Source organism: Protomyctophum parallelum (assembly GCF_964188405.1).
Source record: "Protomyctophum parallelum genome assembly, chromosome: 15".
Taxonomy (NCBI): domain Eukaryota; kingdom Metazoa; phylum Chordata; class Actinopteri; order Myctophiformes; family Myctophidae; genus Protomyctophum; species Protomyctophum parallelum.
Window position 1 is genome coordinate 38,127,278 of NC_139710.1, and position 27,180 is coordinate 38,154,457.

General features: G+C 43.4%; 1 protein-coding gene across 1 annotated transcript in view; it reads left to right on the plus strand.

Annotated features, from left to right (window-relative positions):
* The first annotated feature begins 1,216 nt into the window (after positions 1-1,216).
* Positions 1,217-27,180, plus strand: part of LOC310871839 (whirlin-like) — a 91,085-nt gene continuing 65,121 nt past the window's right edge. Inside the window, exons 1-3 of the mRNA XM_083783474.1 lie at positions 1,217-1,315; positions 1,493-1,977; positions 3,012-3,396. Of these exons, the coding sequence (XP_083639600.1) occupies positions 1,277-1,315; positions 1,493-1,977; positions 3,012-3,396 (909 nt within the window). The 5' untranslated portion in view covers positions 1,217-1,276. The remainder of the gene's footprint in view (positions 1,316-1,492; positions 1,978-3,011; positions 3,397-27,180) is intronic.

Below are 27,180 nucleotides of genomic sequence, written 5' to 3' on the forward strand. Positions count from 1 at the left end.
AAATGTCCTGAAGTATAGGATCATATAGGCCTATGAATCTACTTAGTATATAGGCTACTGTCCACAACTGCATATGAACGCATCATATGGGGAATGTCCATACACAAATGTCAGCAGTTAGAATTATAAATAATTTTTCTATTCCTGCATTTCCGATTACATCAGTTAAGTGCTTGCCCAAAATAAACATGTGTGACTGGTGTCAGTTCCTAAGCAACACACACACACACACACACACACACACACACACACACACACACACACACACACACACACACACACACACACACACACACACACACGCGCGCGCGCGCACACTGACTGACTGTATGCATGCTCTCTCTCTGTGGCTCTGACAGACTGACACACGACACGCGCACACGCACGCACAGCACAGGCAGACGGACACCTGCGTCATTTCCTATACAGACACAGAGACAGCCCGCGCGCATACAGGAAAGTGAGCGCACATCATGACATTATACTAAAAGGTATATAGGCTTGCAGCAGTGAAGTGAACACACAATGAGATCTCCCATGGTCTTCACAGGGACGCAATAAGCTTTTATTGGTGGTCTTCATATCGTTTCACGGCAGAGAGCTGGGGGACACGAGAGAGAGAGAGAGGATTATTGTGATGGTGGTGGTATAGTGGAGAGTGGTCAATATACGACTACAGGACTTCTAAGATTCCGAGGGATTTCAGTGTAGCCTATATTTCAGGATATTGGACACTATATTTTTTGGGGGGATCATTGCGCGAAAGCTATATACGGCTATAGGCTTTATACGCTACACATGGCAAACTTGCTTTGCTGTCGTATATTGAACTATTAAAGTAAGCACGTCAAGAAACTGAAAGGCAATACTTCCGCGCGGGCAGTGTAGAAGAAACAGAACACATGTATACGCCTTGGTTTGGGCTTTAAAAAAAAGCTTTATTTTGAGGCTGTATTCCACCGCGGTAACCGTCCATTACGCACGTAGATGCATGGGATGCATTTCCACCTGTTGCGGACTCACGGTTTAGTTTAGCTGCTGGTATAGCGGTGGACCGAGCGAGGTCGGACCTGCATCTCGGATGAAACTTGAAAAGAATGCCACGATAGATATAACCATAGCCTATAGGCTATATCGTCGTTACCACTATAGTGCAGTGGTTATGGAGTAGGCTATGGATGGACCGTTTTTTCCCCTTTGCAGTTCGCTCTTGAAACTATATATGGGCTTATAGACTTGGACTGTCTACGAGCGCAATAAAATCATCCCGCATGCCATGGTCGACGAGCCAACGGAGCTATATCTGTATGATGCGGTGAGTCCCGTTATGTTGTCACGTTTCCATTTTTTTTTACATGGAAACATGAGTATACTTTGACCGCCATTAATAAAAAAATTGGGATCATGTGCTACCCTTTTTTGGATTTTCTTTACACTGAAAACCATCGCTGATGCGCAACCTCTTCCCCTCATCCCGTTATGTTGTATATAGGCTACGATGAGCACGGATCTGGAGCGCGTGTCACTCGGCAGCACAGCAGCAGCGGCGGCGGTGGTGAACTCGGGCGCCGGGCCGTCGGGCTCCTCGGCCGGCAGCAGCATCAGCAGCAGAGCGCTCTCGGCCAACGTGCGTAAACTCCACAACGCGCTCAACTCGCTGCTCTGCGACTCCGAGCGAGAGCAGTTCATCCACTGTCTCAATGTCTACCACGCCAAGCGCAACGTCTGCGACCTGGTGCACACCCTCCGGGTGATCCTCGACACGGCCGGCAAGCGGCAGCTGCTGCCCATGCTGCGCCTGGTCATCCCCCGCTCCGACCAGCTGCTGTTCGACCAGTACACGTCCGAGGGACTGTACCTCCTGAAGGCGGATCATCTGCTGCTGCTGCAGCCGCCGCCGGCGAACAGCGGCGGTGCCACAGAGAGCTTCGGGGACATGATGATGGGGAATGCGAACCATCAGGGGTGGACAATAAGGTACTACTCGCATGTTTTTACAACGTATATCAATATACAGTAGGCTACTGCCATATAGAACTGATCCGTTTCAAGTAAAAGTTCGGAATTCAAAATGTAGGCCTATATAGCCTACTTGAGTAAAAGTACAAAAGGCATGAAAATGTTCTTAAATTATAGGCCTATACCAAAAGTAGGCCTACCCTACAAAGTATAGGCTACTCATTATGCAGAATGTCCCATTTCAAAATTTGAAATGTATAAATCTTTTGAAATAAATAGCAGATCTACAAGCTCAGTGCTTGCAGATCGGCTATTTTCAAATGGCCGAAATGTGTATATATACATATATATAGGGCTGAAGTGGTTAATGTATATAGCCTATATGTTTATATGTTTTTTTGTAATAATAATCAAAATGTCGCTGACTCGCTAGTAACTTTTGAAGTTGTAGCCAGAGAAGTAAAAGTACGGAAAATGTGACATACTCAATTAAAGCCCAAATACATCAAAGTCACACCACTGCATGCAGTGTTGTTTTTTGGCAGCAAATTTTGATTTTAGTTTTAGTCGTCTCTTGAATATAGTTTTCATTTAGTTTTAGTCACATTTTAGTCACCTGGAATGTTTTAGTGTCTATTTTTAGTTGACTAAATGTCATAAGATTTTAGTGGACTAAATCTACAGTTGATTTAATCGACTAAAGTCAAGTGTATTTTGACTGTTTTTTACACTTGCTGAAAATAGCAGATCTACAAGCTCACAACGGGAGCTTGTAGATCTGCTATAGTAGATCTGCTATTTTCAGCAGTGTGTAAAATGACTTATACTGGATCTCTTGTCCACTAGTCCCCTTCGTAGCATTTTAGTCTAGTTTTTAGCTGTTGACGAAATTGTCAATACATTTAGTCTTATAGTTTTAGTCATCATAGCTTAGTTTTCATTTAGTTTCCATTTAGGTATCGTAGTGAAAAAAAGGTCGTCAGCGAACATTTTTCGTCTTCGTTTTAGTCGACGACAAACAACAATGAAACCATGTATTTTCCCCCCTCCAGCCCTCATGACCACCTCCACCACCAGCAGCAGCCTCTCGCTTATTCCACCTGGCCGGAGGCCGGTTTCAGCAGCAGCAACTCCATGGTAGACGGGAGTGTAGTTGGGACGGTTGCAGGGCCTCCTCCTCCTCCTCTGGCTCCACTCATGCCGTGGTTCGGACTCGGGGCGGGGGGTGAGATGCGTCGGGTCACGCTGACGCGCAGCCGGAGCCACGAGGGCCTGGGCTTCAGCATCCGCGGGGGGTCGGAGCATGGCGTGGGCATCTACGTGTCCCTGGTGGAGCCCGGCTCCTCGGCCCAGAGGGAGGGGCTGCGGGTCGGCGACCAGATAGCGGAGGTGAACGACACGCCATTCGACGGAGTCACGCACATAGAGGCGGTCAAGGTATGGCTGGCTGTACACACACTCTCACTGTGTGTGTGTGTGTGTGTGTGTGTGTGTGTGTGTGTGTGTGTGTGTCTTAATATGACACATTTCTTCCATGAATCCAATTCTTCTGCATCTGTGTTTATATCTCTGAGACAGCTATGTGCATGAAATGCCTCTGATGTTTGACCAGACAGTGGCCTTGTGGATATAGAGTGTCTGCCCCTGAAACTGGGAGATCGGCGTTCGATCCCCGGCCGGGCCATATACCAAAGACTGTAAAAATGAGACCCAATGCCTCCCTGCTTGGCACTCAGCATAGGGTTGGATTGGGGGGGTCAAATTAACTAATCAAATGATTCCCGAGTGCGGCACGGCTGTAGCTCACCGCTCCTTGGCTGCAGCTCACCACTCCAAGAGGTGGGTCAAATGCGGAGAACAAAATGTCACTGCGGTAACGTGTGTGACAAATTGTGTGTGACAGTCTCCATGCACCCTAGTTAGTAAACTGGACCCGAGTTGGCTCTGTAGTCTGTACCCCTCTTCGTAAAAAAAATAGCCGATCTATGAGTTTGCAGCTCTGCTATTTTTTTTGCTAATGTAATGTTCCTCCCAGAATATATGGATTCTGGGGTTTAACTGTTTAGAAGGAGCAGCAGAGGTCCAGTGGCTCCATCACCTCCAAGTCCAACATGAAGCCTATAGTGCTACAGTGGTTATAGGCTAATCCAACCACTTATTTACTTTTTATATTGTCTTTTCACGGTTTTAGTATCTCTGCCAGGAGATCATGCATTCACCCTGTGTGTCTGTGTGTGTCTGTCCGCCCACAGCTGATCTTGCACATGCAGCTAATATATATATATATATATATCAGCATCAGCACACTGACAGCAGGTTATCATGTATTTAATGTTGGGCAGTAGACAATTACAATGCTCCTGTCTCTCTGGCTTGTGGGGTTTACTGGAACCAGCCAGCTGTAGACACGCAAGCCAACTTTAAATTAACACCACAAAATATTAATTTACTACACGAGGTGCCCGTAGTAGAGCGCAAAGCTCCACCAGGAGCCATTATGCATTATTCATAATGACAGCGAGTATATGCTGTTAAATTTAAACCTATGAAAGAGCAGCGCAACATGTCGATTACATAATCTCTATTCTCTTCCTCCCATCATAGTCCGGCAGAAATTTGGTATATAGTCTTTTTTTATTGGCCTAAAATATTGTCTATTACATATATTCATGAATCCACTTCCTGACCGGCTGTCGGTATTGGGGAATTTTATAGGGGTTTCTTGTGACCCTACCAAATAACATCCTATGGCAGGCAAAAATGTCAAACTTTCCTTATGCTTTAAGTAGCATGTAACATGTCAAACCAGGGGGTTTTCATGATTCTGAATCCATTCCAAGCATTAGTTTTGCACAAAATACACTCCTTTGGCTAAAAACAACCACTTGCCCAAAATGTGCTGACCTCATCACATTTGTCATGACGTCTATGGTCGTTTTTAGCCCAAGGAGTGTTTTTTGTGCAAAACTAATGCTTGGAATGGATTCAGAATCATGAAACCCCCTAGTTTGACATGACACATGCTACTTAAGACATTTTTGACAATTTTGCCTGCCATAGGATGTTAATGAGAAAATAATTGCCCAATAGTGACAGCCGGTCAGCAAGTGGATTCATGAATGTATGTATATAGACAATATTTTAGTCCAATAAAAAATACTATATACCAAATTTCCCACTTTAAACAAACAAAGCCTGTCGGCTGCCGGACTATCATGTCACATGATGTTCCAAATAACACTCAAAACATGTTGTTTTCTAAAATAGCATGCTCGTTCAGCAACTCTACATGTCTGTTATATCAAAGCATGCTGTATTAAGGTGTGTGTGTGTGTGTGTGTGTGTGTGTGTGTGTGCGTGCCAGCGTGCCAGCAAGTGTGCGTGCGTGCATGCAGGATTTTGGGGGGGTGTTAATTGTCACGTTTATAAATGTGGATTTTGACGTTCATCTCATGTGGGCTTGTACTGGTGAACTTGCATGTTTGTGATTAGCTATTAACATTAACAATACCTGCAATAATATAAATGGACAATTTCTCTGTGATGATTTGAAAACGGGCAGTAGGTAGTTGTCATAGACCGATTTGAACAACTAGACCTGTGCCCGCCAGGTCAGTGTCAGTATTCAGATGGCGCATTATTCCGCCGGAGCCTTGGTCCGACTCGCCCCATTAACCCATTCTGGGCGGGAACCCCTTTTTGTGTTTTAAGCATTATGTTATACTTTAGCTGTTGAAAAATAGCAGATCTACGAGTTCATAGTGCAGCATCGAGTGCCGTGCTACAAGCTTGTAGATCTGCTATTTTTGAAAAATCTTGAAAATGTGGCCACACATCTTTGAATATATTATATATATTCGTTGCGAACATTTTTAACTCAAATCTTTGTTTCTGGGGGGGTCCCTGGCTGGAACAACATATTTTCAGATGGGGGTCGGCAGCCAAATACAGATAATTCTGGGGGTCCTTGACATAAAAAGGTTTGAGAACCACTGATATAGAAACAGGTTTTTCAGAAAACCGTCAGTATTTAGAAGACATGTTTTGGGGTTAGCGAAAGAGCCTTTCTGTGTGGAGTTTGCATGTACCCTCACAAAAAACATGCAGTAATCCTGGTCACTAAACTGCCTCCCCCTGGCCAGCCGGGGCGCCTGATGGAGGGGAGAGGAACTGGTCAGAATAACGTGTTCCTTCCACGCGCTACATCCATCCAGGGAAACTCCCCCCTGTCAGGTGTAAAGGAGCAACCTGGACACTCAGACATGAAGGAAGCATGAGTTCAAGTCCGTTGCTCCCCCCAGGCTAGCGGAGGGTGTGTAGAGCCCAGGATCACAATAGAAATAAAAAATAAACATCACCTTCTCTTTTTTTTAATACTGTTTTGATTAGGCATTTTTTGTATATGACAACTTCAGAATATCCTTGACAATGATAATGAGTTATTCAGTTATATAAAATGAAAGATAATGACAGGTAAATTCCACATACAATACATAATAAAAAAGATATATAATTGTGATAAACACGAAAAAACAAAAAAACAGTTAAACAATGACAAATGTGAACAGACAAACAAAACAAAGACAACAGGACAGACACTCTTGCTCTCAAACTTTCCCAACACGTTGTAAATTAACTGAATTACAGACATTTCTTTTTAAATGAGAAAAAATGAAATAAAGAAAAAATACTCAGTTCCTTTTTTTTCTTTTCTTTCCAATTTTCTATATATATCTATTTCTAATAATCTATTGTGTAGGAGGGGTTAGCGTGCACCTATTGAAATGGTCAATGAAGGGTTGCCATGTCTGGTAAAATCTATCTTCACTCCCTCTCAATTCAAACTTTATCTTTTCCAATTGCAAGTAGTGCATAACATCTTTCATAAGTGTAGTGTGAGTGGGAACCTGTGCTTGTTTCCAATTCAACAGTATCAGTCTGCGAGCCAGTAGAGTCACATATTTTACCATGTTATATTGGAAAGTAGACAGTTTGACCCCGGGCCCCCTGACCCCCAGAACTGCTGGCAGTGGATCCGGGTCAAAAGGTCTTCCAACAATGTCTGACAGTGATTTAAATATACTTTGCCAATATGATGTTAGTTTAGTGCAGTGCCAGAACATATGAGCTAGAGTGGCCGGCGACTGGCCACATCTGTCGCAGGCTGGATTCACATTTGGAAACATTCTGTTGAGTTTTTCCTTTGACAAATGTAACCTGTGTAATATTTTAAACTGTATAAGACCGTGCCTGGCACATACTGAAGAAGAGGTGCGCGCACAGAACCCGGGTGCCAACCGAAATGCCTTCGTATTGAGAGCCAAATTTTGAGAGAATGCCAGACTATGGAATTCTTTGGCAACTTAGTATATCTTGAGGCCACTGGGGAAAAGATTAAAGCTGACAACGATGTTGGGGGACAACATTGACCTTCAATAAATGCCCATGTAGGCAATTGATCTTGGAGCCAAAATGAGAGCGCACGTAAATTACACGCCCAGTAATAGAGTTTGAAGTTAGATAATCCCATTCCGCCATCTGATTTAGGCCCCTGCAAAAAATCCTTCCTTATTCGGGGGTGTTTCTTATCCCAAATTAACTTGGAGATAATTTTATCCAGATTCTTAAAAAAAGTGTTGTTAACAAAAATTGGAATACATTAGAAACAGATATTTAGGGAGGACATTCATTTTAATTATATTAATTCGGCCGGCAAGTGAGATAGGAAGGTTCGACCATTTCGTTAAGTCTTGTTCAGTACGTTCAAAAAGTTTTGTATGGTTTTGCTTGAACAAGTCATTAAGTGCTTTGGTTACTATGATTCCTAAATATCGAAAGCTGGTTATAACATTAAATGGGTGAGAGCCAAAAGTTTGATTGCCTTGTGTATTGATAGGAAATAAAAAGCTTTTGGAAACATTGACTTTATTCCCCCGAAACCGCCAAAACTTTCTAAGGTGGACATGATACTAGGAATAGATGTGGAAGGTTTGGATATGTATAATAATAAATAGTCAGCGTAAAGTGAAACTTTATGCTCTCTATCTCCTCTGAAGATACCAGTGTAGGTGTCTGAAGCACGCAACGCAATTGCAAGCGGCTCAATAGATAAGGCAAAGAGAAGTGATGAGAGAGGGCAGCCTTTTCTGGTCGAGCGATTAAAAGGGAAGTTTTCAGACCTGTATCCGTTTGTATGTACAGAAGCTAATGGAGAAGCATAAAGTAGTTTAACCCATGAAGTGAAGGTTGGACCAAACCCAAATTTTGACAGGGTCGAGAGGAGGAAGTCCCACTCGACCCTATCAAAGGCCTTCTCCGCGTCAAGAGATAACAGTATTTCCGTATCTTGGGGGGTACTACTGGGAGAATATATAATGTCGAATAGGCGTCTAAGATTAAAAAATAGATGTCTATCTTTTATAAACCCCGTTTGATCAGTATGTATCACAGTTGGGAGCACTTTTTCCAAGCGTGTAGCCACAATTTTTGCTAAAATTTTAGCATCAACATTCAAAAGACTCAGAGGCCTGTTTGAACCTGGATTAAGTGGGTCTTTATCCTTTTTAAGTACAGAGATGCTAGCTTGGTAGAAAGTTGGTGGGAGGTGGCCGGTGTTGAGAGATTCATTAAACACTTTAAGTAAAAGGGGAGATATGAGTTCAGTAAATGACTTGTAAAATTCAGAGGTATAGCCATCGGGTCCTGGGGCTTTTGAGCACTGCATTTGTGAGATTGCCTGATGTATTTCATCTAAGGTAATAGCTCTTTCAAGTTGAACCTTATGTTCTTGACTAAGGTATGTTTAAATCTTCTGAAAAAGTATCAATCAAATTAGAATCTCCTAGTGATTCCGAAGTATACAAATCTGAATAGAAGCGCTTAAATACATCATTAATTTCCTGCTGATTAATAGTAGTTTGACCAGTGTTTGTATTGATCTCCGTAATTAATCTAGAAGCAGCTGATTCCCTAATTTGAAGTGCAAGTATTTTGCCTGCCTTATCCCCGTGTTCATAAAACCTATGGCGTGACCGAGTCATCAAATTAGTTGTCTCATTTGTGGATAGGAGATTGAATTCAGCTTGAGTCGAAACCCTTTCTCTGTATAATTCAGGAGAAGGAGATTCTGCATACTGTCGGTCTACTTCAAGTAATCGATCAGTCAGAGCTTTGCCTTGTACATAGGAGATGTAGACGGGAGATTAAAGCCTGTCGCGAAATAATCTGCCCCCGTATATACGCTTTAAGTGCTTCCCATAGTGTACTTCTTGATACATCGGGTCTGTCATTTGTAGAGAGATAGAACTGTATTTGGGATTTAATATCATCCACACACGCTTGCCTAGTTATTAGAGTGTTATCGAATCTCCAAGTCCTGGCCATATGTCTGTTCTGAAATGCTAATTTGAGGACTAGGGGACTATGATCGGATATTACAATTGCTTCATACTCACAGTGTCTTATTGAGGGAAGAAGTTTTGAATCTATCAGGAAGTAATTTAATCTTGTGAAAGTGTGATGTACAGAAGAAAAAAACGAATATTTACGTTGAGCTGGATTTAAGAATCTCCATGGATCTGATCATTTAAATGTGTCCATGAATGTATTCACCATTTTAGCTGATTTAGTCAGAGTATAGGGTCTATGTGAAGATCTATCAAGCATAGGATGAAGAATAAAATTCAGATCTCCACCTAAGATCAACTGGTGAGTGTCAAGGTCAGGCAAAGTAGCCAAAAAAGAAGATATGAATCGTTCATCGTCATGGTTAGGGGCGTAGATATTAGCCAGAACAATAGGACAATTATAAAGCTTTCCAGTAACTATAATATATCTGCCGTGTAGGTCTTGGATAGTTTTATTTTGTATAAAAGGAATGTTCTTGTTTATAAGTATTGCTGTGCCCCTGGATTTGAAATTGAAATGGGAGTGAAATATTTGGCCTACCCAATTTCTTCGTAGGCGGTTATGATCCTGATTCCGTAAGTGAGTCTCCTGTAAAAAAGCAATATCTGTCCCCAGCTTCTTTAAATGAGCCAATACATTGCCACGTTTTAAACATCACCTTCTGTTCCGGCGGTCATGAATGTGTTTTGGTGTGTTTACGGACTTGCACGTCTTGCAGCCTGCCAGACCAGTCTACTTTCTTCTACTTGGCTGCATGTGCGTTTTCACATGTGCTACTTGGCTGCAATCCACACCTGTGTGAAGTGAGGGGCGCTAATATATTAATGTATAACTCATGTTGATTACAGTGAAACTATAGGGTGAATGCATGACCTGCTCCTAGTGGAGATAATAAACATGACAACATATTGCCAACTCCCCCAAACTACGACGGTCGTCATATCTGACAATCAGTTATTTGCAGCTAGTGACACTGTCTTGCAAAGGAGTAGAAAACAAGCTTACCCTTTTCATGTGGTTCTGAAGGCTGAAAAATGAACTTGCATTTCGGACATGTTTATGAGAACATTTTCCACCCCCGTTTGGTTTTTTTGTGAGTATAAAATGCCCAGCGACTAGTGACCGTATATATTGATAAACAGCGCTGCGATTTGAATCTGTGGTCTTCTTTGGCATGTTATGTTATGTAAGATGGATATGTGGAGTGGAATCATGGTGGTGCTCTGCAGGCTGAGAGGAGAGGAGAGACAGTGGAATCATGGTGGTGCTCTGCAGGCTGAGAGGAGAGGAGAGACAGTGGAATCATGGTGGTGCTCTGCAGGCTGAGAGGAGAGGAGAAGACAGACAGTGGAATAGATGGATATGTGGAGTGGAATCATGGTGGTGCTCTGCAGGCTGAGAGGAGAGGAGTGGACAGACAGTGGAATCATGGTGGTGCTCTGCAGGCTGAGAGGAGAGGAGTGGACAGACAGTGGAATCATGGTGGTGCTCTGCAGGCTGAGAGGATCTGCCATTCAAAAATGGCAGATCTTCAAGCTTTTATTATGTACATTTCTTTATATACACTTTTTTTAATCTATAACCGATTCTGAACGGGAACCCCTTTTGGTGTTTTAAGCATTATGTTATAACAATTTACAATTTAGGGATTTAGCAGACTCTTAATCCAGAGCAATTTACATTAAGCAAGAACAAAAAGCATGGCAATACCTTATACATCATCACATACATAAAAAGTATTTATCGTGAAACATGCGTAAGCTAAGAACGTAACAGTGGAATATATATATATATATATATATATATACACATAAACTATACATATATACTATACTATGCTATACATAATATGTATGTTTACACTATAATTGCATTGTATGTATACAGTACAGTATAGTGCTGTCTACATAACATGCTATAAGTCTGTATCAAATGCTATCTAAGTCTACAAGAAGTGCTACCTAAGGGGGTAGGGTAAGTGCTACGGGCCATGATGGGAAGTGCATTCCACAGTTTTGGAGCCAGAAGGGAGAAGAGTTTGGGACGTGTGGAGCGTTGTCCCGGTGTTTTTAGTGAGGGTATTCCCAGCTTCCATGCGTTGGCTGATCTGAGTGCGTGGGAGGGTTTGTAGGGTTCAATCATACTTGCAAGATATGGGGGAGCCATACCTTTGGTTGCTTGGAATGCCAGCATCAGAGTTTTGTATTGTGTGCGGGCTGCGACCGGGAGGGGGGAGACATGTGAGAATTTTGGCTGGTTGAAGACCAAGCGAGCTGCGGCATTTTGAATCAGTTGGAGAGGCTTAAGTGCACATGCCGCTATGCCAGTAAGGAGGGAGTTACAATAGTCAAGTTTTGACAAGACTGTTGTCTGGATTAGGACCTGGGCTGACTCTGGGTGAGGAACGGTCTAATTCGTCGTATGTTATGCTTTAGCTGTTGAAAAATAGCAGATCTACAAGCTCATAGCGTGGCACCGAGTGCCACACTACGAGCTTGTAGATCTGCTATTTTTGAACAATCCTGAAAATGTGGCGCAAATCTTTATATATATTCTTTCAGAGTGAACGTTTTTAGCTCAAATCTTTGCTTCTGGGAGGATCCATGGAACAATATATTTTCAGATGGGGGTCGGCGGGTAATTTCATTTTTTTGGGGGTCCTTGACATGAAAATGTTTGAAAACCACTGACACAGAAACATAGGTTTTTCAGAAAACTGTCAGGATTTAGAAGGCATTTGTAGAATCGTCCTCTGGTCTAAATGGTATTTGTAATTTGTCATATTATCTGCCCTGTGCAATTTGTGATTACGAAGCCTAAAAGGAAATTGTAACGTTCCAATGTTCAATGCCACAAACACAATTCAATCGTTAATCACATTTATTTGTGTGACAATTAATCGTCAACTTCAATATTTGCAATCGTGACAGCCCCATACTCACAAACGGAGGGGCTAGTTGAAATTCAAGCATTCTCCTGTCAGGGGAATAAATAAGTTCCTCACTCACAATCTCACCATAATTATTCAGAGAATGACTGTAAGAGTGGTGTGTTTTTTCGTCTTGTCACAGTCAGCGACAGCATCTATTTGATCTGTATTTGTGCTGGCTGTCCAGTGTCCACAGATTCTTTCTGCTATTTGTCTTCATGTACATATACTTACCTTCACTATATATACACTGTATGTGTGTTGTGTGTGTGTGTATACACATATACACATATATATATATATTGTCCTCGCAATCTATTCCTCGTGAGTCAGTCTCTAATACACTATACCTGCAGCACAATTTCCACACAGAAACCAGACCTTTCAGTAGACTGAATGGCGCAGACCTTGAGTGCCATCTAATTTAAGAGCAAATAAAGAGGCTTTTTCACCTGTCAAGACATGAGCCTTGTTGAGAAAAGCAACGGGGGAAAAAAATAAACTAACGTTAGCCTATAACGCCCACTGCCGCTCTGTAATATGAGGGTGTCACTTGCTGAAAATAAGTTATTATTTATTTTCAGTAATTAAGCGACATTTCTTTTTAATCTTCTGCGTTCTGTATTGTTTTCGTCTGCATCATTGTACCAGGCCATTCTTGGAAGAAAAAAATAACTAAACGCAATGAAATTCAAATCAATAAAGACTTTATTTATTTATTTCAAAGAAACCCTTTGAGATGCACCATCTCTTTTTGAAGGCACCCTCAGGAACTAAACATGGAAGATAACCAGCATTATTATTCATGGAACAGGCTGTCTGGCTCTTTGTGTTTAGATGAGTCCTTGTTCTATTGTTCCACAAACGGACTTTTCCCAGACAGACAGACAGACAGACATGTTTTCTACAGTGTCGTGCCGTCTCAAGGTCGGTTGGATTACATTCATTGGGTGCCGCCGTGGACATTCGGCTCAAGCGAATATAAGCAGTATAATGGCAGCAAGACTTGGCTGCCATTAGCCGCTATTGCACTGCCACTGTATTGTACTGGCACACCCGGAATCACCATAATTTATATACAGTTAATATGTGCGTGTGTGTTTGTGTGTGTGTTGCGCTGTGCACAGGTGGTGAAAAACAACCATGCTGTTTTCGTGCTCAGACACACCCACCCAGCCACCCAGCCACACACCATATCTCCGTAAGGGAGTAGTTGCACCACTCAAAAATTCACCGTAGCCATGGTATGAGCTACTTTCTGTCAAGAAAATCTGTGCAGGTGATACTGATAACTTTTCTAAGTGTTGGAGTTTGGAAGCACTGGATTTTATTAACCTAACGTGCTGCTGCTCACTGCATCATGTGGTAGTGGTACGCAGGACCATTGAGTGACTTCCGACGATATTTACCAGAGCGTGGGGATAGATTATTCCATCATTCTGTCTATATTTCGTGTGTTGTAATTTAACACATAATGTAGTTGTTCCACTTCTTGCACTGTAGTGATTTCATGGCTCTCTCAACTCAATCCTATTTACTGCTCCATGGCTGTTAATGAAGGTGTAAACTTTGAATCACTTAAAATCACACCCGTGTGAACTGAGTGGTGCAACTCCCCTCTCTCTCTCCCCCCCTCCTCTCTCTCTCTCTCTCTCTCTCTCTCTCTCTCTCTCTCTCTCTCTCATTAGCAGGCAACAGTGCAGCACTATCTCTCTCTCTGTTTCTGGCACAACAGCGCCCCTACTGGTACTAATAGTCTTACTGGTGCTCATAGTCACATAGGTAGGTAGGTTAACGTCACATAGGCGCATAGGTGAACACGGACATTGCTGTTCCTTGCTGAGCCTGTCTGTCTGTTGTGTACAGCCTGTCTGTCTGTTGTGTACAGCCTGTCTGTCTGCTGTGTGGAGCCTGTCTGTCTGCTGTGTGGAGCCTGTCTGTCTGCTGTGTTAGAGCAACCCCAGCTCTGGCTATATACAGTATATATGCCTACTGTAAACAGATGGCTTTGAGAAGTAGGGGGTTGGAAGTAAACAATGATGTTTGTTTTCCTTTACTCCAGGCATTTCATTAGCAAACAAATGAAAAATGGCTGTACATTTGAAACAGTCTACTGGGCTCATTTCAACGCGTATATCTATTCTACGTCCAATCATTGACATGGTAACGCCCCGCCTGCCTCTGATTGGCCTACCGACACTGCCGGCCTTACCAGACTTTCCTCCGAGGTGGATATAGCTATATGCTGGATAGTCTGCCAAGAGGTTATTCTCCGTGGTGGGATATAAATAAATAATACAAGTACGATGACAGCTTGGCACACGCGACAGTAACCTTTGTTTTGTAGATGAAGAGGCAAACTAATATATTGTTTATGCCGTTTATTACTTGTGCAAGCAGAGCGGGCAAGTAATAGTTTTCGTCCATGTCGCCGTTTGATGCGTGCATGTGCGCCGTGCCAGCGTATGACGTATTTGACGTAATTACTACTTGTGCTTGATATGGCAGTGGTGTCAGATTACATTCATGTATACATAGAGGCATTTCCTTTAATCCACCCGACACTGATCGACATATACGTCACCATCGAAAGCCGTCTCTTACCATACTTAACAATACTACTTATTATTTATTAATACAACTAATTATGATTGTTTGGCACCTGACTCTCCTGCAGTACTGGTGATCCTCTTGACTGAGTGGAGGAAGGTACCAAGTGCTATAGAGCAGGAGGGGTGTCTGTCTGGGTTACAAGAGCTCTTGGGTTATATGTTCTATTTATATTGATGTTGTGGTGCATGTATCTGAAAGGTATTTGAATTGGTTTAGTTAAACTAGATAATTGTGTAAGTTAACTCATGGGCCGTGGTTAGCCAGATGTTTAGTTAAATGTGTTACCAATTACAGAACTGTAACCTTGGTATAGTCTTGCCTAGTATAAGAGGGAGGCTGCAGGGGCAGTGAGTTAGTTCAGTTTGGCTTGAGGCAACCAGAAGGTAACACCCAGGGAGAGCTGCAAGGTTTATAGCCTACACAGATTCTCAAGTTCTGGGTTTGTTTCCCTAATTTGTTTTCAAGTGTTTTACTAAGTTGTCTTTTTGTAAGTTAGTCTTTAGTGTTTTGTTTTGTTCGAGGCCTTTCCACTGTGAATAATCTGCATCGGGGGGAAATAAAACACCCTAAAAGGTATTGCTGGATTCTGTCACTTTTTGGAGCCTTGGCCACTCGGCCAACTTTACAGTTGGTATACTGTAAGGTCAATAATGGGTCTAAAGATAGAGTGACCCTTATTTCACACGGGTGTGATTGGTTTTATATAACAAACTAAAGTCGAGACATTTTCACTTTATTGGCGAGGCGGGTTAATATTGGGGCGAGTGCAATAATGTATAATGGGATTTTACACATGATTGTTGTTGCCACTTGTACTGCGAGGAAGTTTGGTAAAACATCAAATCAAGAGTGCGCATTGCAGCCTACAGAAGTGTTGTGGAGCTGTGCATGGGCTTCACCACTAATTTGCATTGAAGTTGCTCTCCTCCTTTCGTCAATAAATCCCAAAACAGTGCGAAATCAAAACGCAATCCACGGCCTTACTAAAAGCCTCTTAAGACCAGTCCGTCTCCTGTGAGTGACACCAAAAGTAGTGACCCCTTGAATACAGTAGAATGATTACGCAACTACCACAGAATGGAAGGCATCTGTGATAGGTCACCGGTTTTCGTGTAAGACTCGGAGCCAAAAAAAAGGGCATCAGAAGAATCAACCATGACAGCGATTATAATTAGAATAGCCTTGTGTCTGAAATAATACAAATAAAAATCCTGGCCAGTCGGGTGGGCCCCCTTGCAGCATTTAGATGCCATTGGAACTATTTGTATTAGCACTTTTCATTCAAAGTCATAACACATTTTCACACCATTTATTTAAGATGCTATCTGAGGTCGCATTCATACCAGAGAGCTTTGCTGCGATTAAAACGAATCCTGCTGCGCATTGTCAGAAAGTGCGCTTCGTTTGGCAGGTGTGAAGGCTCATTCGAATCCTAATGCGCAGCAAATAACCGCATTTTACTCCGCCCAAAAACGTGGGTTTCGCTTCGCTTCGAATCGCACTTGACTACGATTCGGTGCAGGTGTGAATGCAATCCGCAGTAAATAAAGGAAATGAAGCAAACATAATGTGGCGGGTGAGGAGCTGAACACAGTTGGAGACGGTTAAGGCATATTTTACGCAGCGCAAAGATGTCCCGTTACTGTGGATAGACGTGGTCGAATAAGGAGACTGAAGCCCTGATCGAAATGAGGACGTGTAGGCTACATTAATCAATTGCTTAAGAAAACACATAAAAACACTGCAGTGTATTATAGCCTACATACTATTCTGTCTGTCTGTCTGTCTGTGCGTGCCGTAAACATGGAGTGCTGTCACTGTGTGGGACTGGGGAGTTATATCAGTGCGCTCATGCAGCGCTGTGCCTCCATGCCCAAAAGAACAGTGTGTGGCGGCTGCGTGCGTAGAGAGAGAGAGAGAGGGGGGGGGGTCCCAGACGGCACGACACATGCACGTTATGAGTGTAATTTTATCACCATAGATTTCACTGTGTAGGCTATAGTTTATGAATGGAACACATTGATAAAGGTCCCCCTGCTGCGTTTCCAATTGCTGCGAATGACAGTTTGAAGGCAAACCGCAGCCAATTAAATATGCAAGAAACCCAAATCCCCGCCCATACGGATTTGAGTCTACCGAAGTATTAGGTGAGAACGTGACCTTAGAATAGTTGTAGACCTATTTGACAGTGCATAATTTCCTTATGTCGACCATCAGCTGGTCACAGACACAGCCTCTGCAGTACTCTAACAGAAAGTGACTGCATGGAGTCTGTTTCATTTTTATCCAAAAGCCCTTGAATGATGGAATATGATTAAGGATTACTGTGATTATGGTAAGCTCACATATCCCACTCATACCATAATTGGCCTTGTTGATGGATTTGGGAGAGTTTTTGAAGGTTTGGTTCCAAAAATGAACCAGTATTTAATGTGTGAAATCCATGATATTTACATTGGAATGAATGAGCCTGGCTGGAAAGTGTCCAAGTGGGACTGTCTAAGTGGGGCAGGGCGGGCCTTTGCTAAAGGTGAATTCACTGAAGAAAAAATAAACATTAAAATAAACAAAAATGGCCCAGGCCGTAGCGTAACGGTCTGGGCACCGGACTGGTAATCCAGTCGCAGTGTGCCGCGGGTTCGACTCCCGGACCCGACACGGCCTTTACTGCATGTCATCCCCCCATCTCTCTCCCGTTTCCTGTCAGCCTACTGTCTGTCCCTTCAAAAATCAATAAAAGGCGTAAGCCGCAAAAAAATATCTAAAAAATAATAATAAAATAAACAAAAATATCTGAATAATCTTGCGGACACCCCCCCCCCCCCCCCCCCCCCCCCGGCTATGTGTCGTGCTCCGAAGGAGCATTGGTCCGAGGTGCGCTGGGGGTCGGGAGAGGGTTGGGGTTAGGTTTAGGTGTCTGCCCCGGGGGAGGTTAGGGTTAGGGTGAGGGTTTGAGGTAGGTTGTAGATCGGACCAATGGCCTGTCGGCATATTGACGTGGACCCGTTTTCAACTCTCTTTGTTTTTGTTTGTTTTTATCTCACAATCATGTTTGTTTTTACGTCTGGAGACTAATGTAGTGTACACATTGTATTCTGCTTTAATTGTCTGCAGCAGTACCCGTACAGAATAAACTAGAAAAAGTGCCCTTCTGGGCACAGGTCTCCACCAGGAGGATAGAAGTGTGTGTGTGATGTTTGGCAAAATGTTTAGGAGGCTACTCCTGATAACTTTAGAAGCCAATCGTAGCCAATAAGGATGGATTATGAGAAATCAACTATAGGTTTTACACAGATCCGTGCAGTTAGAGGTAAAAACACTAATCAAAAACTGAGCACTCCTGTGAACTTTGGAAGCCAATCTTAACCAATCAGGATGGAGTCTGAGAAATCTGAAAGACCTATTTCGTTGAATGGCTCTAGAGAGACTGTGTACCAATTTGCGTGATGTTTGGACAAAATCTGTAGGTGTACTGTGCAAAAACTTGTTTTGCACAAAGTGGCCTCCTGGTGGCGCTATAACAGGCCGTTCTGTAAAGTTTGGGGCAGAGGTTCATCGTTGGCATCCAGGGAGTGTGTGTGCAAAATTTGGCATCGACCGGGTTAACGGTGGCCGAGATTAGCTGCTCACGGACAGACACACACACACACACACACACACACACGGACGGACGGAGTGCAAAACATACTCTCCCCCCATGCCTTCGGCCTGGTGGAGACAACAATGCACCATCATAGATGTGAGGAAACCGTCACCCTTCACTTGAGATTTGACAGCCTTAAATCACTCGGAGGTATGTTAGCTCTGTACCTCCGGCTAACAGCCTTAAATCACTCCGAGGTATGTTAGCTCTGTACCTCCGGCTAACAGCCTTATGTCACTCATAGAGTATGTAGCTCTGTACCAACGGCTAACCCAGAGCTGCTGCTACTGGCCTGGATTGAAGCTGTCACTCTTATTCTATGATCGACCTGGTCAAAAGCCTTGTCATTCTCTTGTCCTATCTATCCTCTGCCTCGTCAAACCCTTTCAACTTTGAAACCCCCTTTTTCTTTGCTATCCGATGGCAGTCTCTCTCTCTCTTTCCCCCACTATAACTAAATTGTTCCCTCCCCCCCTCCTCTCTCTCTCCCTCTCCCCTCTCTCTCTCTTTGCATTTTCCTTATCTCTCCTCATGCCCATCACCTCTCCGTCAGCGCAGTCTATCGTTCTCTTTCTAACTTATCTTCTAGTCCCCTGTGCCAATCCTCTCTCCCTCTCTCTCACAGTCAACCCACTTTCACTCTCTCTCTCTCTCTCTCTCTCTCTCTCTCTCTCTCTCTCTCTCTCTCTCTCTCTCTGTCTGTCTGTGCCCTTGGTCTCTCTCTCCCCGTAACCTCTCTCCCCGGAGACAGAACGTGTGTGCCTCTCATCCATCCAGAAACTCTTGAACGAACAGAACATAAACCCAGAGGCAGTCTCTCGGTGGAGGAGATATGTATCAATGCTGTATCCTCAGCACCACATCAATGCTGTATCATCAGCACCACATCAAAGAGATACGTATCAATGCTGTATCCTCAGCACCACATCAAAGAGATACGTATCAATGCTGTATCCTCAGCACCACATCAAAACGAAATGGTTGTGGAAGAGGTGTGTGTGTGTGTGTGTGTGTGTGTGTGTGTGTGTGTGTGTGTGTGTGTGTGTGTGTGTGTGTGTGTGTGTGTGTGTGTGTGTGTGTGTGTGTGTGTGTGTCAATCTCCATATCTTTGTGCGTGCATGCATGTGTGCGTGACTGTAGTTCCTACGTGAGCGTGTCTGTCTCCATATCTTTCTCTGTGTGTGTGTACCATGTCTGTCTGCATGCATATCTTTCTCTCTGCATCTTTCTGTGTGTGTGCGTGTGTGCGTGCGCCTTGTTTAATAATGGGTTTATGAAGCATGCGTATACTGGTAGAACCTCAACACCTGCTGCTACTTGATCACATGATCATAGAGTACGGCCCCGCCCAATAATTTAAATGAAGTTGCTCAGGCGGCACATGAAGCCACAGAAGTATCCGGTACACTTTAAACGCAGAGGATCTGAGCACCGAGCATATGGCCAGTACGTTTCAACATCGGCAACCACACTGCATTTATTTTTTTTCCTTAAAATTTTTATCCCACGATTTTGTAACCCAGTTTTCTTTTTCACCCAGTGCCAATTATCTAATGTAATCCTGGGTGCTACACTTCCTCTGCCAACCTGGGGGGGCAGCGGACTGACCTCATGCCTCCTTCTATGCATGAGGAGTCCAAGCTGCTTCTTTTCACCTGACAGAGGGGAATTTCCCCGGCCGGACGTAGCGCGTGGAAGGGACATGTTATTCCGACCAGTTCCTTTCCCCTCCATCAGGCGCCCCGGCTGGCCAGGGGGAGGTAGTTTTAGAGACCAGGATTACGGCATGTTTTTGTGAGGGTACCTACCCTAGGGGACACGGGGAGAACATGCAAACTCCACACAGAAAGGCCCTTTCGTCAACCCCCGCCTCGGGTATGGGCACTGATGACGTGGAGGAGGGAACACGCCGCCAGTGCCCACAGCGTCCCCAGCGGGAATCGAACCCAGGACCTTCTACCACACTGCATTTAGATGTTTGGGTGATGGGTTCTGTACTTATTCCCCTAATTTCTTTCCCTCTACACCAACTCTCTTTGCCTCGCCGATCTGAGGCCAGTAAAAGAGTCATGACTCCACTTAGTGTTTCCAGCTAATCCTGTACCTCAAAAGTATTAGGTGAATTTAGTGAGGTGAATTAGCGAACACACTATAGTATAGAGGATGGAGGAGAAGTCACAAAATGAGACGCAAGTTAACCCATTTAGGCCTGACGTCGAAATAAATAAAACATCTTCTAAATCATGACAATTTTCGGAAGGATTTGAGGCACATTTTAACGATTCTTCAAAAATAGCAGACCTACAAGCTCGTAGCGCGCCACCAAGTGGCGCGCTTGTAGATCTGCTATTTTTCAATAGCAATAGTACAGTATAACATGATGCTTATAGTTAAAACACCAAAATGGGTTAATGAGTGAGCTTCAAACCAATGATGTGGCAATAAGCAGATAGTGTGTACTGACTGACGGAGCATCTAGGACGGAGCGCACCGCTGCACCAGTACACATCCCTACCAACCATGGGATATATATCGTTCCCAGGGAGGCCAGCGCTGCTTCGTCAGCACATTTCCAGCACTCTGACAGAAGCACAGGCGTTGCAGAATGAATGCACGATCCACTACCGTTGTTGTGCAGCGCACTAATCCTGTTGCTGTGTAATCAGGTTGCCTGCCTGCTGGCACATACTGTATATACAGTACGGTCCATGCGGCATGGCGCCATGGAGCTGTGCTGTTATAGTCCCGCTCCTCTCTGTCCTCATTGCATAATGTCTCTCCCCGTGGCGGTGAAGAAGTTGCTCTCAGATGGTGTCCTTGGGACGACTTGTGGGCATAGTCACTTTTTAAGTGGTCCCAGATGAGTGGGACAGATGATTCGGGTCACCCAGGCGTGCATTAGCCTTCCAGTGCGCCAAAGGCAAAGCTGTGCTTTGCATAAACATTCTCATGTTTATGTCATATCTGTTGAATGCTTCCGTCTGCCTCCTGTTCCTGTGCTCTGCTTGTGTGAGAATCGAAGTACAAAGATGTTGTTGTTTGTTGAGACCCCTCCTATATCCAGCTTCTGCATGTCTGTCCGCAAACGTCCTACACAAACATTAAATTCCATTGACAATGCATGGAGAATAGTGTCAAAGTAGCAATGGACATAGTGTCTATTTTACATCATGATTATGTATGATGATAAGAGTGCTAGCCCTCCTATATACAGGTTTGATGTTTGTTTTTAGTTCAATGTTTGTTTTGTAAACGCCGTTGACAATGAACTGGGAAAATGTACGTCATAATGTCCCTCATTACGTCATATTGTCTCTGTATTGTTAGTGGCATTTAATGTTTTTGTTGGCACCGTTTGTTTTACATCCCCATTACATCACCTAATCAACATGAGTTAGACTTTAATATATTAGCGCCTCTCACTTCACACGGGTGTGATTTTTGTCCTTAAATTGTCACTTCACTGTCTGTCGCCTGACTCGCCTGTGTAATCTTATCTAAAGTGTGGGCAAATGTCGGGATAGGTATTACTGTAGTCTGTAGTAGATGAGACTTGGAGTCAGGGACAGAAGAAACACCAGCTTAAATGGCTCTGCACCAGCTACTACGACAGATTTCAGATGTGCGTGAGAGCGTTATGATATTTGAATTAAGTGAAATCACTGAATATACCTTTAAACATCGGCGCGGAACGAGTTAGGTTACGGGGTCAGATCGGTGGGCTGTGTGCATTTTCAGAGCATGTTATGATCAATAAATTGATCCGGCTTTGATCAGTGGAACTAACGTGGAATACTTGAAGCTCCTATTTAGCAGTATCGCACTCACCTTTCACGGTTTTAAAGAAATAAGTTGTTTTTGCCAATTATTTGGGAACAAATTTGCAATATCCTGGCGGCCCACCATTGTGCCGTGGCCGGGCCCGCAAGTTGAGAATCCCTGCAGTACAATAGTGTAGGCATTGAGTATTTAACACATTCAGGATGGGAACCCCTTTTGGTGTTTTAAGCATTGCATTGTACTTTAGCTGTTGAAAAATTGCTCGTAGGTCAATATATTTTCAGATGGGCGGCCAATTACATATAATTTCTGGAGTCCTAGCTTGAGAACCACTGATATACAGTAGGAACATATACAGTAGGTTTTTCAAAAAACTGTCATGACTGTCATGTCAAGACATTTTGTAGAATCTGGTCTCGGGTCTAAATGGGCTTAGAAGGGGAAGTTATCCTCATCCTCGTCAGTCAGTCAGTCAGTCAGTCAGCCAGCTGTGTGACAAGGTCATCTGTCCATTTGACCGGCGGTTATTAGAGCTTACAAGGGTTGCCATTCTCCAGGGCTTGCCCCAGTCAGTCTGTCAGCTCCCTATAGAGAAGCTGCCGTTCCCATCAAAACAAGACTGCTGTTCGCTGCTGCTGTTGTCAAGTGTCCTTGAATGTACGTGGCTCTCCATTCTTCACCGAACCGGTGGGGGGGGTGGGGGGGGGGGGGGGTACTGTACTGTATAACTAAGAGAAAATATCTGAAGCCTCAGACAAAATCATTGTGTGATGGGGTGTGTGTGCGTGCACCAGGCTGCTGAGGGGGCTTGCACTCCATGGTATCAGGTGTGTATGTGTGTGCATGTGTGCGCCAGGCTGCTGAGGGGGGCTTGCACTCCATGGTATCAGGTGTGTATGTGTGTGCATGCGTGCGCCAGGCTGCTGAGGGGGTCTTGCAGGTGTGTGATATCGGTGATGGATGAAGGGGCAAAGAGAAGCAGCTGGCTTAGGAGATTTGGGGTGACAGACAATTTAGCTCAATGTACCTCCTACTAACAAATGCCAACACACACACGCGGGTGAGTGCACGCAAGCACATGCACACGCGCATCGTGCAGCAATGCATGTCGCACGCACGCACGTACGCACGCACGCACGCACCAACGCATTGATTTCTAGTAAGCCAAGGCAGCTTTATCTGTACAGCAATTCAAATATGTGCTTTACACAGAACATCAAGCAGTGGAAACACAATTATACATTGTACAAAAAAGTGACATTAGGATACAACATAGACAAATAAATAAAAATAACTCGATCAAAGGCAGCGGCAAACAGAAAGGTCTTCAGTTGTGTTTTGAAAGAAATAAAGAGTGGCAGCAGCAGAGCTGTGAATTGTATTCTGGGAGTTTGTTCCAGATAGGCGGTGCATGCAGGGTCACTTTGTGTTTGACAACATGCCACAGTGTTCATCGTTCATCCTAAAATGCATTGTCTCCTTGCACAAGTTTTCAGACTATTACAGTATCTAATTTTAGACTGACTGACTGATGAATTGACATCATTGGTCGGCCTGGCTGGCCTGCTGCTCCTGCCAGAAAGCCTTACCCCGTCGTGGCCAAGACACCTACATGGCAACGCGGGTTCGAGTCCCGATTCCGACTACCGTTGCTGTGTGTCACTCCCCATCAGTGGCGTGCACAGATATACACTAAGGGGTGCTAGAGCACCTCACCCCCTGCCCTTTTTGGCAATGTGCTCTTAAAAAAAAAGAAAAAAAGTTTTATTTTTTTCTTAATTTGTAGTGTGTGGACCATGGTGACATTGATCAAATCTTGATAAAAAAAACCGCTTCTACTATATTATTTAGGCCCAGTCAGTGTCAGTGGTTCTTCGATAAATAAAAAATAGCTGACCTACAAGCTCGTAGCGCGCCACTCGGTGGCGCGCTATGAGCTTGTAGATCTGCTATTTTTCAATAGCTAAAGCACCAAAATGGGTTCCCAACTTCCCGCCCCAAAATGCGCTGCACAAGGTGCCCTTTTTTCACTTGAGCACCTGCCCCTCTAAATGTCTGTGCACGCCACTGCTCCCCATCTCTCTCTCCCAATTTCCTGTCAGACTACTGTGTGTACCTATCAATAACCTCTACATGCAACAAAACATGACTAACATTACAAGTATTTGACTTCGTATTTGACATATTCATACATGTACAGTATACAGTGCAAAGACAGATGCATCCAAACATGTCTCTCAGCTTACACACGCACATACGGATGTGCGCGCATGCACACACAGACACACACACTGCTCAGTCGAATTTGTACTTGAGTTAAAGTATTGGAGTACTCTCTTTTAAAAATACATACAGTAAGCACAAGAGAGCGTGCATTCTCTGTAATTACTGTGCATTGTAAAACAAAAAAGAAACGACAGCAATAAACATTTCAATTTGTCTTCGTGTGTTGTGCTGATTGCTGAAGATGACCAAACCAGTGTTGATTTCTTCACTGACTAAATAGAAGACTAAATATATTGACAAATTACTCAGCAAATTCAAACTAGACTAAAATGTTAGGAAGGGGCTAGTGCACAAGAGATGCAGTATAAGTCATTTTACAATCGGTTGCATGCTGAAAATAGCCGATCTACAAGCTCACAACGCGTGGCGTCCACCAGAGAGCTCCAGACTTCCCTCTCCAGAGCAACATTAATGACTTCCTCCTGGTTGATCCCGAGGCGTTCCAAGGCCAGTGAGTCAATGTAATCCCTCCATCTCATCCTTGGTCTGACCGGGGTCTCCTCCCAGTGGGACGTGCTTCGAGGACCTCCCTATATAGGGAGACGCCCGAGAGGCATCCTAAACAGGTGCCTGAACCACCTAAGCTGGCTCCTTTCCAGGCTGTATTGTGCTGTTGTATATTTACCAAGAACAGGCCAATTTTAAATTTAACTCAATGTTTGTGGTTCAATCAGTCTAGAGATGTGTTGTTCACGTTGGGCAAATGGTGCGACAGACCAAAACGTAGCCTATATGCAGTATATTCAAAGTATATTTGTGAATTATTGTCTTTATTTTTATTTTTTTATACACATTATTTATTATTATTATTATTATTATTATTATTATTATTTGTTTGCATACCTCTATTAGTCTTCTATTATGTCTATGTATATTTGTATGTGCCTTTTATTTCATATGGTGCAAGATACCGGGGTTGTGGCTCTTTCAGAGCGGGAACTCTGGGGGGAGGGGAGGGAAAAAAGGGAAAAAAAAAAAGTTCGAAAAATGTTGTATAATATTTTCGTGTGAACATTAATAAAATAAAGTATATTTGTGAAAATAATGCAACTCATTGCTCGGATTTGCGCAGTAAGTGCAAAGTATATGAATAATCTTAACGAACAAATGATGTTATGACGTCGCTTATGTGTAACCTACAGATTTGTGCCAGTCTTGGGAGAGTGAATCTTTACTCAGAACAATAATAGCCTATACTGTACCTACCATGTCGTATAAGTGTCACATCACATCATATCCCATTGCATTTGAAGGTATATATAAGCTTATTAGAGAACACGCAGAGCCTGCACTGCTGTGCCTGGCAGCCAGGAGTTGAATCACAGTGACAGGGTGATCCTCAGGCCCTTTTATACACCAGTGTTGTTTTCGTCGACTAAAACTATGACGAAAAATGTTTTTCACTGACGAAAACTAAATTAAAACAGTAAGCACGAGTGTAATTACTGTGCATTGTATAAAAAAAAAGCAATAATAATAATACAGCAATAAACATTCCAATTAAACACATTTGTTGTTCTGATTGCTGAAGATGACCAAACCAGTGTTGATTGTTTCACTAACGAAAACTAAATGGAAACTAAATAAAAAATTAAGCTATGGTGACTAAAACTATGACTAAATATACTGACAATTTCATCAACAAATAAAAACCAGACTAAAATGTTAGGAAGGGACTAGTGGACAAGAGTCATCCAGTATAAGTCATTTTGCAATTAGTTGCATGCTGAAAATAGATGATCTACAAGCCTTGTAGATCGTCTATTTTCAGCGAAGTGAAAAAAATCACACCAGTGTGAACCGAGTGGTGCAACTCCCGTCTATTGGTTCTCTGTACAGCCATTACGACGGCATCAAGGCCAAAACACTAAAACATTCCAGGTGACTAAAATGTGACTAAAACTAAATGAAAACGTTTCAAGAGACTATGACTAAAACTAAAATAGAAATGTTGCTTAGAGTCTTCGTGTAATAATGCCTGATGGTTGCCTGCTGCTGCACGATTAATCGGAAAACAGATCGCAATCTACATTCAGACATCTATTCGATCTCATTTCTAAATTTGAGCAAGAATTGCACAGCACTAGTTGGCCGTCTCATATGTTTTTGCTACGAGAGAGACTTTAAGAGGTTTAAGTCAAGCACTTTGATGTTGTCTGTTTAAAGCCACAGTATACGTATGGCTCCAGGTGACACATTTTGAATGTAGGTAATGTTCAGTAATTACACAGACTAAAGACAATGCAGCACTAGTTGGTGTCATGCACCAAAAACGTTGATCTCCAAGCTTTGATCTCTGTGTGTGAGAACTTTTAGATTTTCTATTGTGGGTGTGTAACAACGGCAAATACGTAAATACTGCATAATCAATCTTTAAGAGGCATAAAAACAAACCTGATGGTTTCACCTCGTCCATCATACCAACAACTCCCTCCCCCCCCCTCCACCCCATATAATACGTCTCTATCCCTGCATCAGTCCTGAGCCATGCAGCAGAGCTGCCCGAGAGCTGCACTTCCACCCACTCCATTCCAAATCGAGCATCGCAGAGTGCCGCGGGAAT